The sequence below is a fragment of the Nycticebus coucang genome, chromosome 12 (assembly GCF_027406575.1).
Source record: "Nycticebus coucang isolate mNycCou1 chromosome 12, mNycCou1.pri, whole genome shotgun sequence".
Lineage (NCBI taxonomy): Eukaryota > Metazoa > Chordata > Mammalia > Primates > Lorisidae > Nycticebus > Nycticebus coucang.
In genome coordinates, this window is record NC_069791.1 from 104,386,968 (window position 1) to 104,407,218 (window position 20,251).

A 20,251-nucleotide genomic window follows, 5' to 3' on the forward strand; every position below is an offset into this window, starting at 1 on the left:
GTTTGGATACAGGATGGAGTCAATTTAACAAGATGGGAACTGCTGACCCTGCAGGGGTTCTGCAGAAGCCTGGAAAAGGGAAGGCTGCAAGTCCTGGGTCACCTGAGCCTTTATTGGGATAGCAGCTTCCCAAATGCATTTTCTCAGCAAAGTACTTGGCTCTGTGGGATGGGGTTTGGGAAACACTGCCTGTGCCTCCTGGGATGCCGCAGCCACAGCATGGTCAAAGCACCCTGAGGTTCGGAGAGACGGAAGTGGTTTGTTTCCTGCCCCAAAGGCTCTGATGAGTGACGATTTGCATGCATTGGGAGCAAGGACATCCCAGGTAGAGGCAGAAGAATTAATTACCAGGCTTAATTCCCCTCCAGACTCCTTACCACAGCATCCTGCTCAGAGAATTATCCTCCAGGGAAGCAATTCCTGCCCACACTCTCTTTTTAAGGGTTGAGTTCCCAGATTATTGTAATTATGGTGGTTGTGTTTGCTTTTTAAAGCTACATAGGAGGTTAGGGACCATTGAACGTGTTGGTAATGATCCGTTTCTTAGGGCACGTGAGGTTTGCACACTCACAACACAGACGTATGTGAAGGCATACTTCCATTAAAAAGTGTAATGAACAAAATATGCACATAAAGGGAGATGTGGAAAGTAAATAAAAATGGGATGGAGAAAAGCTATGAATAAAAAAACTAACACTCATGAAGTTTGGCCCCAGAGATAACTACTAGCATGTGGAAATACATGTGTTTATGTATATACAAATATGTACATAGGTGCAAAATATAAATATTTGCATACACAAGCACACACATTCATGTACATATTCACATGCACACACATGCATATACACATATGTATACTGTACACTGATACAGAGGGTACCAAGAAAAGTATACACATTTTAAGAAAGGAAAAATCTATTAAAATTGTAATCAGCTCGGCGCCTGTGGCTCAAGCACCTAAGGCGCCAGCCACATACATCTGAGCTGGCAGGTTTGAATATAGCCCGGCTCACCAAACAACAAGGATGGCTGCAACCAAAAAATAGCCAGGCGTTGTGGCTGGCGCCTATAATCCCAGCTACTTGGGAGGTGGAGGCAGAAGAATGCTTAAGCCCAGGAGTTGGAGATTGCTGTGAGCTGTGATGCTACGGCACTCTACCCAGGGCAACAGCTTGAGGCTCTGTCTCAAAAAAAAAAAAAAAAAAGAAAGAAATTGTAATCTTCAAGTTGCATTTGATTTCTGCAATTACAAGAGATACAAAATACAACATACAAAGTAACAAACTTTACCAGTATGTATCATTGCAATTTTAATACAGTTTTTTTTTCCCCTTAAAATGTGGATCCATGTTTGGTACCCACGGTATACACATGTGTCTATAGTGGTGGAGAGGGCATGGTGCATACATTTTGCAATCGACCTGTTTTTAAAATTCAAGTTTGTGCAGTGATCTTTTCTCCTGTTAGTGAGAATTCATCGTAAATGTTTGTCATTTGCCATATTCTCCTGGGCAGAGACAACATTATCTCAGCCAGGAGGTCCTCTGTGGAGTCTGGCCTTGGCCTCTGTCTGCTGTTTGCCTCCTGACTCCGGGAAGCGGGTGGGGTCCCCTTGGCCCTGTTTCCTCCTCCGAGGCTGGGTGTGCGTCTGACAGCCTTCGCGCTCTCCTCTCGTCCACAGTGCCCGGCTTCCCGTATCCAGCCGCCACCGCAGCAGCCGCCTACCGAGGGGCGCACCTGCGAGGCCGTGGCCGTACCGTGTACAACACCTTCCGGGCCGCGGCACCTCCGCCCCCGATCCCGGCCTACGGCGGGTAAGTGGGCAGCCTCCTGGGCGGGCCTCCCTGCACCAGCCCTCCCTCCCCAGAGGCACGGAACTGTTTGCCAGCGCATGATGGTCTTGACCCCCCCCACCCCCTAACCACCCCAGCATGCAGCCCGCGCCTGTAGCGAGCACCTTGCAAAGAGTGTTGAAAAATGAGTGTAATTTGTCCTGTCATGGTTGGTGCCTTTAAGCATTCTACATGCCACATGTTGTTATGTAAATTCTCTTTGAGACTGAATGCTGGAGAACAGAGAAATGGTTACAGCCAAAGATGTATTTCTGATGATTGCAAACATCTGGTTATTAAGGAGGTTGGACCACATTTGCCCCTTGAATTCCTCCACGGAGGGATGTGAGGTTTTTTCATACATAAAAATCACTGGGGTGCTTTGCTTTTGATTCTCCCGCCAAAGGCATCCGGCTCTCCAAGGTTTATGAACCTCTGCCTGAGAAGAGAAACTCAGGTGTTGAGTCGAATGCAAACATTTAAGAGTTAATGAAACCGGAATGAAGATATTAGTTGGGTTTTTCCAAAGTGGCATTTGCCTGCCTTTCTCCTCGTGGGGAAAATGCAGATGGGTTTGATTCCCATTGCTGGCTTCCTCCTTCTCTGGGTGGACTTTGGTATTGCCAAGTGAGTATCAAGGAACAGTGACAAGTGCTCAGATAAAGAAAATATGGTACTGATTGGTGGCCATCCTGAAAAGCTGGTCCCTCTGTCCTTCTGTTAGGGAGCCTGCTAGAATATTCTTGTACCCCTGGAATCAGGAGAGAGGGGTACCTCTAAGGCGGTGGCCCTAGACCAGGGGACATTTGCAAGGTCTAGAGCAGTGGTTCTCAACCTTCCTAATGCCACGGCCCTTTAATACAGTTCCTGTGGGTCACGACCCACGGGTTGAGAACTGCTGGTCTAGCGACACTGTTGATTGTCACAGCAGGCATGGAGAGGTTCTGGGACATCTACTGGGGAAGGTGTAGGGATGCTGTTAACACCCTCAATGCCCACGACAGACCCCCACCCTGGAGTTGCCAGGCTCAAGGTCAGGTGTGCTGCAGTTCAGAAGTCCTGTCCTTACTCTGGCACAAGGCTTCCCTACCCAGTGACGGGCTTTCTGGTCTGCAAGAAGAAAAGCACGGCTGCATTTAGGACCATGCAAAAACAGTTAAATTGATTTTTTAGGGCTCTTCTACATGTGACTCTTTTAGAAAATCTGAATTAGCCCAGATTTCCTCTTTGTTATATTGATGACAAAGGGAGACATTTTTTTTTTCCATTGTTTATTTCTATCTCACCTATTCCGAGCTAGAATGTTTGAAGTGTCTGAAAATTAAGAATTAGAAAACAAAGGTAAGGCTGTCAAAAAATGAGATGAGGCAAAATCGTTAGGAAAGGGAGATAAAGGAAAAGATAATAAGATAACGTCCATTGAGTTTCTCAGGCAGTCATTAGAGTTGGGTCAACTCTGGGCTTCTTAATGGACAAAACAATAGCAAAACGTGTATATTTTTTCAAGGATTAATTGGCTCTACATCTGTAAATTGTCCCTAGCTGCCCCTTCCCCATGCATCTACCTGTCTTAACCCTTGTAGTATAGGACCATGCCATACAAAGGATTATTGAGAGTATAATCTTTATTTCAAACCCTGTATTATTATTATTTTTTTTTGAGACAGAGTCTCACTTTGTCACCCTCAGTAGAGTGCTGTGGTGTCTCAGCTCACAGCAACCTCTAACTCTTGGGCTTAAGTGATTCTCTTGCCTCGGCCTCCCAAGTAGCTGGGACTACAGGCACTCGCTATGATGCTCGGCTATTTTTTTGTTGTAGTTGTCATTGTTTTTTAGCTGGCCCGGGCTGGGTTCAAATCCGCCAGCCTCGGTGCATGTAGCCAACGCCATAACCACCGAGCTACGGGCACCAAGCCAAACCCTGTATTATTGAGCCCACTTTATAGATCCAGAAATGCAGAAATAAAGATTTGTATTCCCAGGTCACATAATGAGTGATGAAGGGGAAAAAAGGTCCAAATTACCCTATGAATTCATGTAATTACTAAAGCAAGATTCATAAGCCATAAATGCAAAATTGTACTTTCGTAACACAAAAATTTGTTGAAAATCATTATCTCGGTCCATGGTAACAATTGCTTTTCAGTGTATATACTGTCAATATCTTACAACTCTATTGAACAGAAAAAAATAATACAGTAAAATTATATCCTCACATGAACCATTTATGAGAATCTCAGAATAACACACCTGCTATAAAATTGAAATTTGCTAACTTATAACAAACATGGTCTTTCCTCGGAATAACCCTGCATAACTAATTAATGCCGTGTTCACCAGGGAGAGACACAAGAGTTCCCAAATGGTCAAACTATGTGCTTGTGACTACTTTGGAAGGGAATGAATTTTAGTATTGCAGAGATATTTGTGATCACTTTGGTTTTAATGGTTGATCATACCTCTTTGCTGACAATGTTATGGATGGAATTCTAAAACCCTACTTAGAAGTGACATGGAATTCTCAATAGAAGGACAGGGGTGAAGGTGTCTGTGTCTACAAGGCTCTATAAGGACAAAGTGTTGGCTCCAAAAGAAGGGAATCCAGCTGATTGGCTGGTTGTTTCACTGGATTACAAATTGCCTGGAGTTGAGTTGGCAGTGAGCGAGAAACTTTGAACCTAGCATCTCCAGCCAAGGTTTCCTTTTTCCCGGATTGTTTCGCCTGCAGGAGATGGCAGGGGCCAGGTCCTTTTGGAAAGGAAGAGAACAGTAGGTCATAGAACAGGTGACTGGCGGAAGGAGAGAGACCCCAATCTTGGGTTGAGTGGAAGCAAGTAACAAAGAGGTCGGAAATGCACTCCTGCTTCCAGGAAGTGGCAGGGTCAGGACTCAGGTGGGGCAGGGATGGTGGGGATTTCCTGTAGCTTTGTGTTTCCAAAATCCTTTAAAGGAAGATTTCTGGAGGAATGTGCACAAAGATGTTTGACTGATATCTTTACTCCAGCCCAGTTCAGGTCAACACCCCACTGCCCACACCTCACACCCATCATGCTTTACGCACTGTTGAGTGCTAAAAATACAGAGACACCATCCAAGAAATTTATTCCAGTCTGCATGGGGTGACATATAAACTAATAATTTCAATAAATATGGTAAATGAGAAGGTGGGTGTTGTATGAGCACCAACGAAGGGTCCTTATCCCCAACTTGGATGTAGGAGAAGGCTTCTCATAAGAGAAGAAATACAGATACACATAAAGCCAATCATTTCCTAAATTGCCATGGTAGGATCACATTCTGTGATTCTCCCCCACAACCAGCAATCCCCATCTTTTCTATGACATCACCTATCCAACTGCATTTATTAAAGAAGAATTTGATCATATTTTACCATTGTCACCAATTGAAGGCAGATCTAGCTGCCAACCGAAATCTCTATTCTTCATGAAGTATCCAATTTGAGTCTATGTTTTTACTAAAATATCAACCAAAATACATGTCATTTATCCTAGGTCCACGTATAGGTTTCCATTTTTTTTTTTTTTTTTTGTATCCTTGGAATCGAATATCCTTTATAACTTCCTTTATGGAACTGTGGGTGAGCCCCATAAGTGTCCAACATCGGGATGGTCATGTGAGAAGATTCCCTAAGGACGCCCTTACATTCATCCATTTCCTTTTTTTGATTCGTTGTTTCCCCTCCCTGTCTTGATATTTTTCAAAGCCCCTCCAAGCAGATAAACAAGATATAATAGGTTATGAAGAGGTTCTATTCTCTTTTCTCTCACTGCCTTAATGGAAACGTCTTGGGACATTACTATGCCATCGTTACTCCTGGGGTGGGGTCTCTGCCGTGGAGCCCAGAGGGAGCACAGGAAGAAGTAGACAGCCCTGGACTGAGCCAGCAGGCTCCCTGTTAATTGTCGGCATCAGGGTGATAAGTCAGAAAGCAATGAACCTGGGTGATAAGTTAGAGAGCAGTGTCCATACAGTCTGTGGGTGTTTACAATCATAGAAAGACACAGGCTTTGGGGCAACTAAGACCACATTAATCTAACTCATAGCTTCCTTATCCACTATAGACACAGTTTTCTTAACAGGAGAGTGAAGAATGCTCTTGTTTGCATAGGGTTGATAGGGAGATACACGTTAGGCTACAACTTGGTAGAGTCCATCATCTGACATGTGTTCAGCGAACCGTAGCTGCTGTTCTTGAGGAGGATGACATTGCTAGTGACTTTATTTCAGCTGTCCATACTGTTTCCCATGTTGTCTGTGGTGAGCACCCAGGCAGACTCTGTGTCTCTCTCCTTAGGCATAATTGACCTCTTTGCTCGAAGGCACCTATAGTTCACAGACCTCCATTTCTCCCAAGTCACAGAGATGGTCTTGGACAGAGGAAAATATAGATTATAAATAAAATAGTAACTAGTGAGCAGTCTCACAAAGAGTAGAATGGGTGAGGTTTTCCATATTCCTCCTCGAATTTGTCTCTGGAATCCATTTTGACAGGGAAGCTGCAACATCTGGTTTTATCTTCCTATGAAGGGGGAATTACCCATTGGGTAAAGTCATTCTGGGAGCGGGAGCTAGCAGTCATGATCTGTGGATCATGAGGGCATAGGACGCACCGGCCGGACTCAATCCAATGTCTGCTGGAAAACAACAGCTGAATCCCAGTCTCATCCCAGAAGAAACCCAGGAGACTGGCATCACCGAGTTCTTGTTCTTAATTAATTAATTACTAAACAGCTACTTATCAAGTGCTCACTGTGTATTAATACCATGCATATTTCAAGGGAGGGGTATAATTAAGTGATCTAATGGAGCACCAGAGATGACTTTAAAAATATTTTAGCCTAAGTCCAAGCATACAGCATCAGCTGTGAGGTTCAGGTCTTGGTTCTCTGGGAATCTTTGAGCAAGATATTCTGTACTTTCTCAGGTAACTACTGGTGACACATCTGTGTGCAGTTTCCCAGAGTTACTTTGAGAAGTATTTTTAGAAAACTCTGTGCTCTTTGGGGTATAGGAAAGATATGATTGTATCCCAGGAGAAAACTTCTTCAAGTTGGCCAGTGCAAGAATAAAACCTACAAATAAATCCTTTGGGAGTGCTCTCAGGTTAGCTCCTTAGAAAGACGGGGCACTAGTCTCCAGGATTGTGTGTATATATCTTTTTGTATATAAATCAGCCATGCTTTCTGGTTTTATTTTCTAAATGTCAAATCTCCAACCTATATTATCTGATGCTTAGGAATTTTTTCATTTCACGGAAGCACTGGGAACTAAAGTTGTCATTATCCATTTCAGAATGTGTTCCAGAATACTCGTTAGCAATTTTTTTTTTTCCTGGTGTGATTTCTTATTCAAATTCTTGGCCAATTTTAAAAATGTAACTCAAAGAGCCTCTTAATTGAGTGAATTTATAGACAAACAATATAAATCTGGGTTCCCTAAAGTCTTTTTTGGGAGAAGTGGGAATGGAATTTCACAGATATCTTTGATAATCTAATCAAAACTATGCGTTTCCCTTAAAAAAGTTTGTGTGTTAAGCACCCAGGCTCACACACACGCAGCTCTACACAAATGCTGGTGAGTTCGCAAACGGATCTGATCCTCATTCAAAAGCAGCATATTTGAATGCATTAAAAAGTTTAATTTATTTCCAGTTGGAAGGGGCAGCAGGCTAGAGCAGTTTTAAATAGACTTTTCTATTTGCGGCTGGTACATATTACATTACACAAACAGATTGTATAGTTTGGGGCATTCGATACTCTCTTTCCTGTCTTTTAAAAAGTAAACTAATGTGCTCTAGTGCCATCATTCCCTGCTTGCATTCATCCAAATACTTAACCACTGCTATTACTTTTGTAAGAAAATGAGATGTGCCTTTTCTTTATGTTCTTGCAGAAAGCATATCGCTGCCCCAAAGTTGATTGACAAGCAATACATTTACCTTTGCATGGCTGAACAGACCATCTCGGCATTAAAATAGGGCTGCACCTGTTCAGCGCATGACGGCAACTCTCTTCTCTTGAGACTGGGCTGCAGTTAATTGATCTAGAGCTGTGTCCTAGATACGGACCCCTGTCCTCCTCCTTTACATGTTGATATTTTAAGTGCAGCTATTTGATGAGGCTTGAAAAAGTATTTGGATACATTCTTGGAAACTAGCATGAGACTTCGTGATAAGAGCTTTCCTTTATCCAGCTTTTCTCAAGGCTGACCTTGAGTTTTGTCTCAGACACTTGAGGGAGGGTGTAGAGCAGTGATTCTCTCAGCACCAGCAGCACCAGCAATACCTGTTATTTGTTAGAGTAACAAATCCTGAGATGCCTCCATCCAGAGCTGTTGACTCAGAACCTGTGGGCTAAGCCCAGGGCCCAGCCACATATGTTCCAACAGGCTCTTTGGATGATTCTGATGCGCACTCAGGTTTGACCACTCTCTGCCTCCGGTAGCAGCAAGGCTGCCTGGGCTAGAATCCCAGCTAAGTGAGTACCTAGCACTGTTCACTTCCATTTCTATGCATTGAAAGAAGTGATGATAACATCACACGGGTCTTGTGGGGATTCAACGGGATAACAAGCACAGAGTGCTTAGAATTGGAACAAATCTAACTGGTACCTCTAACTTGGGAGAAAAACACAGGTCTCGGGTAAAACTGGTAACCTATTAAAGGGCTTCCTTTCATACCTTCAGTGAGGATAGCGATGTTGGTTCCTCCTTTTCTGTTTTAGAGTCACAGTGTAGGTAGACCACTCACCATCCTCTTCATTTCTCTCCAAGACATGCACGTACGCATTGAAAACATGCAATCCCTTTCCTTTCTCCATGAAGCCTTCTGAAGCCCTGAAAGCCAGAAATTACCCTTCCTCCAAGCCCTCCCCGGAGCCAGGAACCTCCCGGCCAGCTGGGCCCTGCATCTTCTCTTCCCCTTGCCTGGCTGTGCTTCCTGCTTTTCTCCCCACCTAAGGCTCTGAGATTTCTGTGCTGTTCGCTCAGCCTGGCTCGTATCTGATGCTGGCTGTGCCTCCTTCCATTACACGCCCACGCCGCCTCTGTCCCTCTCTTCTGTGGCACCTCGCACAGCTGTGATTTTACATTTCTGTTCATGGCTTTCTGGCTGTGCACCTGCTCCTTGGAAACTCTTGCAAGAGCAGGTTAGTGGGGCTGGGGAGGGGTTGCTTCCTCTGCCCCCCATGCCTGGGCATAGTGACTGGAGAGTATAGTCAACCTTTCAACCACAGTGAGGTAAAACTTGCCATTTGGTTTGTTTGAGCTTATCAGAATGAGGCAGCTAGATCTCCTTGTCTCATAAATGTGGGATGTCAGAGCTTCCAAAATGACTTTTCCATCGCCCATGATGGGAGGACAGAAACATGGCAACTAGGTTACCCTGTGAGGCAAGAGTGCCCAAGGTTGAGTATGTTGGTACAGGTGGGCTTGACATGGAGGTACACCACTGGCCATGGTGCATAAAAACCTGTCGTAGTGAGAGAAGAGACCAGTTTCCTGGGCAAAGCACAGCTTCAGCACAGCAGGAAGCCCCGCTCCTGGTCCGCACCCCCACCACGTGCCCCCAGAAAGCACCCCCAAGGCCTGGGCTCTGCCATTTATTCACAGAAGAGCCAAAAATGATGAGGTCCTACCCTGTAGAAAGATGAGGTCTTACCCTTTAGAAAACAGTTATTGTTTCTTATCTAAATGTACATTTTAATATCTGGTGGAAAAATTAATATTTGGTTTACTAATGATTCTCTTTCGGTCTAGTCGCCTGCCCCAGACTCCAAATTCAGGTTTTAGTTTTTGAATCTCCACCCTCATTCCCTCCTCCTTATGCAATGGCCATTGATGTTCAATAACCAAATCAGAGACAAGCCGATGGCAGGATCCCTCCTTCCAACCCTTTGCTAGTTATCAAATTCTACCTGGAATTAATTAATTTAAAAAAAGAGAGATCTGTGTCACCTTCTGCCACCTTCTAAAGTCCTGCCTCCCCCACTGAACAGACCATTATTGTACATATTCTAGGTACAAAGAAGTGTGTCGGGCATTGCAATAGAATGTTGGCTAAGCCATTGGGTGCAGCTTTCAAGGTGAAATGAGCCACTAACACAAATACTTTATTATGATACAGAAACTAAGGAGTGGCCTAGATAAGGTCTGGAAAAGTCATATTGGTGTTCATAAGTGGAGCAACTAACTCAGTTTCAGGTGGGCATTGGAACAAAGGGACAGCGACATTTAATTAGAGCTACAATGTTAAGGATATGGCTTATCCCTTTGCAAATTATATTACCATAATGTGCCCTTGAGTGGGCCCTTAACTAACCCCTTTTACTACTTTAAAAATGGGTAAATGAAGTCCAGATACCTTAAGTAATTTGTCCCAGGGCACCCAGCTATTGATGGGGGAGGCTGCAATTTGACAGACGCCCATGTGTTTCCCATCTAACTTGGCTCTTGAATGTTCATCTCTCTGCTTTTTTGTGGGGCATACTGGAAGAAAAGGCATTCACAGCACAAGGATAGCATGTGCACAGGCATGATAGCATGAAAAAAATAGAACAGAGCTGTTTCGTTATAGCTAAATGATTGGGCTGTGGTTTGGAGGCCAAACTATGCATTTGTGGCTGGCCTCTGTTTCACATCTGCTCCAAGTCCCATTGGTGAAGGTGACCCTGACTTCTGACCGCCATCAGACACTATCTCTTTGTGCTGGGACTGTTGAGAGAGAATTCAAAGGAGGCTGAGGCCACTGTCCACCTCAGTATCTTGCACTGGGTTTCTATGCTGCTTGCCCTCCTAGATTAAACATTAACAACTGGAAACAATTCCTACCAGCCTCCCTGCATGTGGAATCCCTGCCACGTTGTTAAGGATAATAGTACCTGGAGTTCAGTCACCCAGCTCCAACAAAGCTCTGAGAAGCATGCTATGGTGTTCTCCAGCAAACCAGTGTCAGCACCGTGTATGTGTGTGTGTGTGTGTGCTACAAAGTGCCTTTCCTTGGCTAAAGATGTTTGGCTTATATGTGGGTCCACTCTGCTGCTCAAAGCTGCTGGCTCCTTTGGCAATTAGGGTTGTGCTTCTGTTAGAATCCCGGCTTCATTCAATGGTGGGGGGGGCTTGTTGGGCCATTGCCAGAATATAAATCATCTAGAAACTTCATGGGAAGATATCAGGGATGGTCGTAAATAACAATTAACTATCCTCTGAAAAACAGATGTTTAGAAACACAAGTTTTTATGTTCAAGATATTCTGTGATCCTTACGAGAGCCTGTCATGTGTACATATGATCCTTGTTAAACTTGCTGTAATGCTTAGAAAATTTAAATCAGTTTCTCCTGATTCTGTGGCTAAGGACTCCTTTTCCTAGATGTTGTACTCAAGGTGTACCAAGAAACTTCTAAAAAAAGTCAAGATCATCCTTCTCAACCAATCCTCTAGCTTTGCAAGTCTCCTCTCTCGGGCTTGTTCAGTCACAGCGCGAGGCTTTGCTGAGTCTGGATATAATTTATGTGAATATACACACGTGTTTTTCTATATACCCACACAATGCACATATGCACACAACACACACATATGTACAAGAAGCACACCCCTATACACATATATATTCTTGCGCACCCACATATGAAATCAGACTGCTAAGTTCATGAACTCATCCTAGAAAAAGTGCTACATATACCTCATTGCTGAGTATGGTCACCTTCCAAGGGCTCCCCTTGGGAAGCTATGCACTGAGGCCGATGCCAGGCCCACCCTGCAAAGCACTTTTTCTAGAATGAGTTTGTGAACTGAATCGTCAGACCTTGTACAATGACACCTCCAATTGCCATTGCAGGCAAAGAGTTTCAAATTTGTTCTGAAGGGTAGATGAGGCGTTGGCATCAGTGCCCAGCTTCCCAAGGGGAGCATTTCCAAGGTGACCAGAGATCATGCCTCACTCCGCAATGAGGCATGAGTTCGTGAACTTAATTGTCAGGCCCCGTATATACACATGCTCACACACACACAGATATTCTTGGGCTATATATTCTCCTATATTTGCTATAAGAGCAGGACATGGAATTACCAAATTACAGTGTGAAACAATATAGATAAACATTTTCATGTGGGTCGCCCACCTCCCTGAGGCCCTTCCACTGTATCCCATATTGAAAGTGCTGCCATCTGTGTCTCCACCCTTATAATCATATCCTTAAACAGATGTTTTGTTGGGATTTTTTTTTTGGTGGGGGGAAGAGGGAGGCTGTGTGGTTTGACTGCAAACTCTGACCTTTTAAGAAGCTCACATGTATAAATCTCAAGCGGTGCATTTCGGCACTTCCTCCCAAGACGGGGGAAGTTGGGTACCCAGCACGCCACCACGTCCTGAGTCTGGGCCAACACCAAACCCCAGCCTCGTTTTCCTAGTTTGACCAATTACTGTTGTCTCCAACCTCCTTAAGCAATGTGAAAGCTCTCCCCGGAGAGTTGCTGCGTTTGGATGGTGTGACCAGACTAACCTGGCCAGCGCAGGGGTGGTGTGTTTGCATGGGGAAATGCACTAACATGAATGTTTCTCTTTGTGTGTGCGCCCTTGCAGTGTTGTTTACCAGGATGGATTTTATGGTGCAGACATTTATGTAAGTATTCATTAACGTGCATGCTGTCCTTGTTTCCTCCCGGAGTCATTCTTTTTACAAGTTTGCTGCTAATTTCTCCGCTGGGTGTGGTCGGTTTCCTCCTCTTGGTCAGCAGGAAACAACCCAGTGACGTGCCCTGCACGGCAGAAGGCCTTCTGCTCATGAGCTTTACAGAGACATCATTTGCTATTTAGTAAAATTAAGTCCTTGATCAAATTCAGAACAAATGCCGTCCCTTCCCAAAGAAAACAACATGGCGTCTCTCTCAGGCCAATTAAAAACCTCATTCTACCCCCAAAGAAATGGTCTCTAAAGTTTATAATTTGGTCTTTCTGTGTGTTTTCAGCATAATTTTTAGGATAACAGCTGTGGTGACCGACTGCAGAGGGTTAAAAGATATTTTCATGGCTGATGTTTTTGATGTTTTCCTTATGAATATAATTATTTATTCATCACAATGACCCTAGGAAGACTCTCTATATCTCTTTCTCTGGACAGGATTGATGCTAGCAAGAAACATTTTTCTCATTCTCTTAACAAAATGTATATGAATTTGAACATTAATATCTTATTTTCTTTAACCTTTTTATTATCTCAGTTTCCTCAAAACAATTACCTGATTTAGAACTGCTTGCTAAGCGGTACCACTTTATTAAACTTTTTATTTTTAGAAAAGTGTAGGATATTTCTCGTGATAGAAACTGTGATTAAATTTACCTGTGATAATCTTGAAGGTACTGCTCCTCCCACATTCTGACATGAACATCCATGTTATAAAAATGACTTGGAATAAACACAATTTAGGATAAGTGGGCATGGCGGCGCCGGTGGCTCAAAGAAGTAGGGCACCCGTCCCATATGCTGGAGGTGGTGGGTTCAAACTCAGCCCTGGCCAAAACCTGCAAAATAAATAAATAAATAAGTGGGCATATTGGGGGGTTTTTTCTAAACCAATCATTTTTTTTGGTGGGGGGGATTTTTTCTAAACCAGCAACTTTTGGAGGGGGGGATTTTCTAAACCAATAATACTTTTTGGGGGTTATAAAAGGCCTCAAATAAGTCAGTGGAGTTAGTTACTGGGTGTTGTTTTATAGACTAGCTAACAAAGAAAAATAAAACCATACTTCTGATCAAATTGATGTCATTTACTAGAAAATGAGAAAGACACTGCCTATTTAACTTTATTCCTTTTGAATTTCAAGTCATTGCATTTTTGAGATCTTGTTATTCTCTCTCAATGATGGACTAAGCTGACTTCTATTGTCAAGTGCATATGCTATAATCCGTGGGTTAGTACTTTTTTTCCATAATGAAATGAGTGAACAAGCTACCCTGTTTCCCCAAAAATAAGACATCCTCCAAAAGTAAGACCTACTTACAGGAAAGATAAGACGTCCCCTGAAAATAAGACCTAGCACATCTTTGGGAGCACACCCTAAAATAAGACACTGTCTTATTTTCGGGGAAACAGGGTACATGTCCTTTATTTAACCAGCAAACAACCAGTTTCCCTTCTTTGTGGAGCTTAAGCTGTTCCTTCTTACATCCTCTTCATCTAGCCTCTCATATGTTAAGATGTGTGGCCAGCCGGGGCCAGGCCAGGCATCTGAAGCTCAGCCATTGCTCAGGTGCTGACAAAGCCAGACTTCAGTCCATGCCTCAGCCATCATGCCTCTGCCTCCATGCAGGTTATACCAATGGCAGGAACTAGGACTCTACTGGGCAGAACTAAATTTAGGGCATTTTTTAATTCATTTTTGTTTTAACTTTGGTTTTGCAAATAGAGGCAAGTAGATAAGGACCAGAGACTTTATTTTTTTCATTTTGATTTTTTTGACACAGAATGTCACTCTGTGAGATGTACCCTGACATCATAGCTCACAGCAACCTCAAACTCCTGGGCTCAAGCAATCCTTCTGCCTCAGCCTCCTGAATAGCTGGGACTCCAGGCGCCAGCCACAACACCCCACTATGTTTTCTATTTTTAGTAGAGACAGGGTTTCGCTCTTGCTCAGGCTGGTCTCAAACACCTGACATCCAGCAGTCTCCCCACCTGGGCCTCCCAGTGTGCTAGGATTACAAGTGTGAGCTACCACGCCTGCCCAGAATGGAGATTTAAAAAAGAAAAATCCACCAAAAACAAAATTATCTCCAACAATACCCATCTGAGTGGAAAAAACTGTGGATGTTCCTGAGCCTAGTTAAAAATAAAAATGAAAACAAAATACTATCGTTCAGCTATCATTTACCAAGTGTTCATCTCTCTGGCCCCCGGTTCTTCACATATAGAATGGCAGTAACGTGTGGAAGTTCACCTGTGGTCTCTGAGGCATATTTGAGTCTTTTTCTATAGATTTTTGCCTCGTAGGAAAGAGAAGCTTCCTGAAGACAGGTGCAGTGGGGATTACACAAAACTAGGAAAGAACGGACTTGTTAGGGTGTGTCTGTATTGGCTGGGGCATGAAGCTGTATCAGAAAATCCACAAACCAAGGCACATAGAGGCAATAATAATAATAATAATAACAGGAGAAGGGAAGGTGCCAGCATGTAGACTAAAGTGGAAGAAGGAATTCTGTTCTGGGTAGAAATCCCTTTCTCCCCTTGGGGGCTTCTTTTTCTGGCCTTGAGTGGCTTGGTTTCCAGATTTAGGAAACATAACCGAATCATTTGTACCCTCACATTTATCTGAAATAAATTTAAAAAAAGAAAAAAAGAAAATTGCCCCTCTCTCACTTTTCAGGTCAACTGTAGCAGCCCAAAAATTTTTACATGATTTCCCTATTGTGGATATTATAATGACAATGAGATTTTTCAGGGGGCATTTCCAGATATGCAGTTAGGTCACAGAACAAATTATTGAAATATTAGCGGTTTTTTACCCAGTTTATGGCCTATCTCTGAGAACATCACTAGATGTGCAGGCCTTCCTGAATTATTGTTCTGTGTAAGATGACAACTATGTGTGTGTAGGACAGGAATAAACACCATTACACCTTCCATCTCAGCAGTGTAACAAGGACCTTAAACTTTTAAAGGAAAATACATAGTGTGAATATTTCCTGCACTTTAGAATTTATGGAGTAAGATTCATCACAACTAAAAGTGTATTATACTCCTGGATGTGCTTTTTTAAGCCACTGGCCCTACCTCCCTTGAGGTCCTAGTATGCTCTGATGAGTAGAAATGTCCCCTGTGCTCCATTGTTTTTTTGTTGTTGTTGTTTGTTTTTTTGAGACAGAGTCTCACTTTTTCACCCTTGGTAGAGTGCCCTGGCATCACAGCTCACAGCAACCTCAAACTCTTGGGCTTAAGTGATTCTCTTGCTTCAGCCTCCTGAGTAGCTGGGACTACAGGCACCTGCCACAATGCCTGGCTATTTCTGTATTGTAGTTGTCATTGTTGTTTGGCAGGCCCAAGCCAGGTTTGCACCCGCCAGCCCCAGTGTATGTGGCCACCACCTTAGCCTCTGAGCTAAAGGTACCAAACCCTGTGCTCCATTTTTTAAAAGAGATGATGATAAAGAGATACCTAGAAAATCATATGAGGTTCTGTTTTATTTGAAGAAAGTTTCTGGCTTACCCTTTAATCTCATTAAAAAATAGTGCTCAATAAATAGGTTTAGGGCAATTCTGAGAGGTCCTGAGATATATGTTAGACAAATCTGTCACCTCTAATAGATTTCAACCTCTTCTTTCTGTTTAATTTTATTGGGCAGAATAGTAAACTTCTAGCTTAGGTTATTTCTGAGGAATGCAAGGGGAAGATACTGGACTCAAATCATCCCCCCTGGCAGCGTATCACAGCTACTCAGCGAGCACCATGGTGGTACCAGTCCAGAGCTACTGAACTTTGTCAGTCCCTGGACCCTCCCTCTCCCTTGCCTTCTGTACTTCTAGCACTTTCCATCTCTACCATCTGATGCTGGAGCCCTGGAGTATTTCTCAGGCCTGCTGGAGCAGGCACTAGGGTTTGAGAGACCTGATGGATCCCTGCAACTGACAAGCCATAGCCTTCCAACTAGAATGACCTCCTCTTGGAAGTTTTCAAAATAGATAGGATAAGGGAGAGGGGGGAAGATGATCACAGATGTCCTGAAATTGCCAAAGGGAATAGACTTGTTATGAGATGCCGCAAGCTAGACACGAAGGAAAAAGTCAGGGTGGCTTGTTTGGGCCATGAGAGCATCCATCCTGTGCCGAAGCTGAGCCCTGCAGGGAGACCACCCCCTACTCACAATGGAGACATCTGGGTGCAGTGCAGATGCCCACTCACCCGAGATGATCTGGGGAGTTTCTGAGTCAGGAAAGAGGGTAGTAAAAGCCATTACCAGAGTCCTGCTACCTGAAGACATAACACACATACTTTATTTAAAAAGTAGGAATTTAATTTGTATAAATAACATATCAAATCTAGAGTTTACTATTACTGATTAGCGGTGCACATTTAAATAAATTCTTTTTTTTAAGAGACAGGGTCTCACTCTATCACTCAGGCTAGAGTGCAACAGCACCATCATAGCTCACTGCAGCCTCCTACTGCCAGACTCAAGCAATTTTCCTGCTTCCGCCTCCCAAGTAGCTGGGACTACAGGTGTGCACCACCACACCCAGCTCGTTTTTCTGTTTTTCCTAGAAATGGGGTCTTACTCTTGTTCAGACTGGTTTTGAACTCCTGAATTCGAGTGGTCCCATCTTGGCTTCCCAAAGTGTTGGGATTACAGATGTGAACCCCCTCACCTGGCCAAATCATTCATTCTGATGAAAAAGTAGGTCAAGTTAAAATAATTAATAATGGTAGAGGGGACACAGACCACTTGAAAGTTGCATTAGAAGGACTAAGTTTCTGAGATATACAAAACCATCTGTTGTATTTAGGGGTGAAGCTCTAGATTCGATGAGGCCAGAAAGTGACCACAGAGCAGAAAATAAGTTTTGCTTAATTGAACGACACACCTGCTGGTTGACCCACTCTTAATCCTCTCTGGGAGAGAACAAAGGACATGGCATTTGATCCATGGTAACTACGGACAATGAAAAGAGAGAAGGAAATTATAGCAGAAAAACACAAAGGAATTAAAAAAATAACTGATAGGAAGTGGGTTCTGAAATGGGAGCGAGAGAAAGAAAGAAAATATGATATAAATGTTAGGCCGTGATCTCTCTCTCTCTTTTTTTTTTTTTTTTTTGCCAGGGCTGGGTTTGAACCCACTACCTCCGGCATATGGGGCTGGCACCCTACTCCGTTGAGCCACAGGCACTGCCTCAGCCATGTTCTCTCTATTAGGGATGTCTTAAGCTTCCTAACACTAGAAGCAGGTCATGAGGGCTACCTAACAAATGTGTCCTGGGTTCCAGTACATTTTACTCCGTTCCTAAATTCTGTACAAGACATTTCTGGTTGACACCATGGCTAAAGACCATTATTTCTGAATTCATGTCACTCTGCCATCCCTGTGTTTTAAAATAAAGAGGTATCCTTGTTTCACTGATATATGGGAAGTGTCGGTGTCTTCGGGAACGTGTAAAACTGGAAAGTAGAAATTCTCCAAATAAAAACCCAGGTCTTCAATGCTGAGTCCCTGCTCCAGTGGGGACTCAGCCAAGGCTCAGCAGCCTCCGGTCCTCAGCCAGCACAGGGAGGTGGCGGTCGGCGGCCTGACAGACGAGATGCTCAGCGTTTGCGCTGTGTTAGCCCATCTCTCCTCACCCCAGCCCTAGCACAAAGGAGTCTTATTACCTTCGTATTTTTTAGAAGAGGAAACTTTTTTTTTTCAGAGAGGAGATGATGTTATTTGTCCAGAAATCTGTGCTGACACTGGGGACGATTTGACCGTAGAGTTCAACACTTCCGTGCTGAACCGACAGACTAAAGTCGCTGTCCTTGTGAAGCCAAATTTCAGAAATACAGTGAAAAAAAGTAAAACAGGAGAGTGAGAAGTGAGAAAGTAATAGAATAATGGGATGGCTGGGCTGCTGGAGAGTAATGGGTATGCTTGAAACCTTCAAATAAACTGTGAGCTAGGAGGAGAGAGAGAGTCGAGAACTTAACAACCACAGTGCCCCAAGCTCAGAAAAAAAAAAAGGTTAATTAGAACTAAATTTAACAAGAAAGCCTGGCTATATAGGGGAAAAAAATGTGTCTATGTATGTATATACACATACACCCCTTTATAAAGCAGATTCCCAAACTTCTTTAAATGTTCAACCTCTTCTGTACGTGCCTTGAGCTGGAGAAGTTTCCTTCTAACTCAAACTAGTCATGCGAAAGATTAGCCTTGCCCACAAATAATTCTCACATCCAAAAATTGCTTTCCAGTCTGTACGAAGGTTTTACTGAGACTTTGTCAGTGTCAGATTTGAGTGATGTCATGTCATGTCAATGACATGTATATTAACAGTAGTTTTTACACACACACACACACACACAGATGTTCTAGTCTTACATGTTACATTGGTAGCTTCAATGTAATCATCAATTCATGAAATGCAGTTTTGCTCTCTTGTGTCATGAGTTGAGATTAATTTCACAAATAAAGGTAGCAGCACAGTTATGATTGCTACTGTGCTGCCTTAATAATTAGGCATCCAAGTCAAATCCTCAGGTAGGCCAGAGAATTCCAATCATGAGCTAAAGAGAGGAATTTGAAATAGTTAACTTTTGGAATCTTCCTTGAAGGGTAAGAAGCCATGAAATTATCTTTTCTGCTTCTTTAAAAATAAACACATGTGATAGCAGCACTCAATTTGGTGTAGTTCGATCCCTATCCCCGCCTTTCTTTGGAGATTTATGCCTAAAGATGTTTGGCAATGCCTGGTTCCCCTTTTGGATTGGTGGGTCACTTGTAAGCCTTGGTGAAATAAGAGAAGCAAACTTGTAAATGAATTGCTTTGGAATTTCTGTCTGACTTATGCATTTTCTTTTATTTATTTCCTTTTTGCATTGAAAACATTACATTTCTGTTTCCTTATAGAGTAGTGTATCAAGAGCCTGTGTATGGCAATAAATTGCTTCAGGTATGATGTCCCGACTGGTGGAAAAACACATCACTATGATTGTGGGTTTGCTGTGAAATCCTTACTAACAAGATAATTCTGGGGAAGGGAAATGTTCTCTAACAGGGAGAAAGACTTCACTGAATTTTCCAGTTTTAATATGAAATCTTGTAGAAGAGAGATGGCCATACCTTCTGATACGTCCACTGATTGGGGTGGGATAGTTCCCTCCAAAGATCAGGGCTGTGTCCATGACTGATCTTGGTCCCAGCCATGAGCTTTGTTAGACACTTAAGTATATCAAAATAGAGGCCTATCTTGGTTATAAATTTCTTGGCTTACAATGTATCTTGTCTCAATCAGTATAAATTCAGTGAATTTAAAGTTTCTCTCTCAATGAACCAATTGTCTGGGTAATTTTGTATTAGGTACCCAGTGGAATTTAACCAACTGGAATGGTTAAATCAAACCATTCCAGTTGGTTAAATCAAAAACATCTTACATGTCCAGCATTGAAGGTCAGCCTAAGCTGACATAACCTTCCCTGGTTTTATTATAGCTGTTCAGAAATTTATGTTGTACCCATTGCTATAGTTTTTGAACTTATTTCCTGCTATTGAAGCAACCCCCAAATGAATGAGTTTGTAAGCAGAAAAAGACAAGAGTCAGTACTTTCATTTGAGTGTAGCTGGCTGAGAATCTCTAAATTTGGTCTGTAACCAACATTTACATGATAAATTGAGGATAATAAGTGGGAATTCTATTCCGTGAGTTTCCCTATCACC

The 20,251-nt window shown here is 43.0% G+C and overlaps 1 protein-coding gene across 25 annotated transcripts in view; it reads left to right on the forward strand.

Moving 5' to 3' along the window:
- The window catches only part of RBFOX1 (RNA binding fox-1 homolog 1), a 2,283,260-nt gene that overhangs the window by 2,215,364 nt on the left and 47,645 nt on the right, over nt 1-20,251 (forward strand). For 12 of the 25 annotated variants that reach the window (XM_053556406.1, XM_053556409.1, XM_053556411.1 and 9 more), the window contains 2 exons: nt 1,685-1,817; nt 19,445-19,487. In XM_053556406.1, the coding sequence (XP_053412381.1) occupies nt 1,685-1,817; nt 19,445-19,487 (176 nt within the window). Of the gene's footprint in view, nt 1-1,684; nt 1,818-12,433; nt 12,474-19,444; nt 19,488-20,251 lie in introns of all 25 variants that reach the window. The other 13 variants (XM_053556410.1, XM_053556405.1, XM_053556412.1 and 10 more) reach the window with 2 other exon arrangements.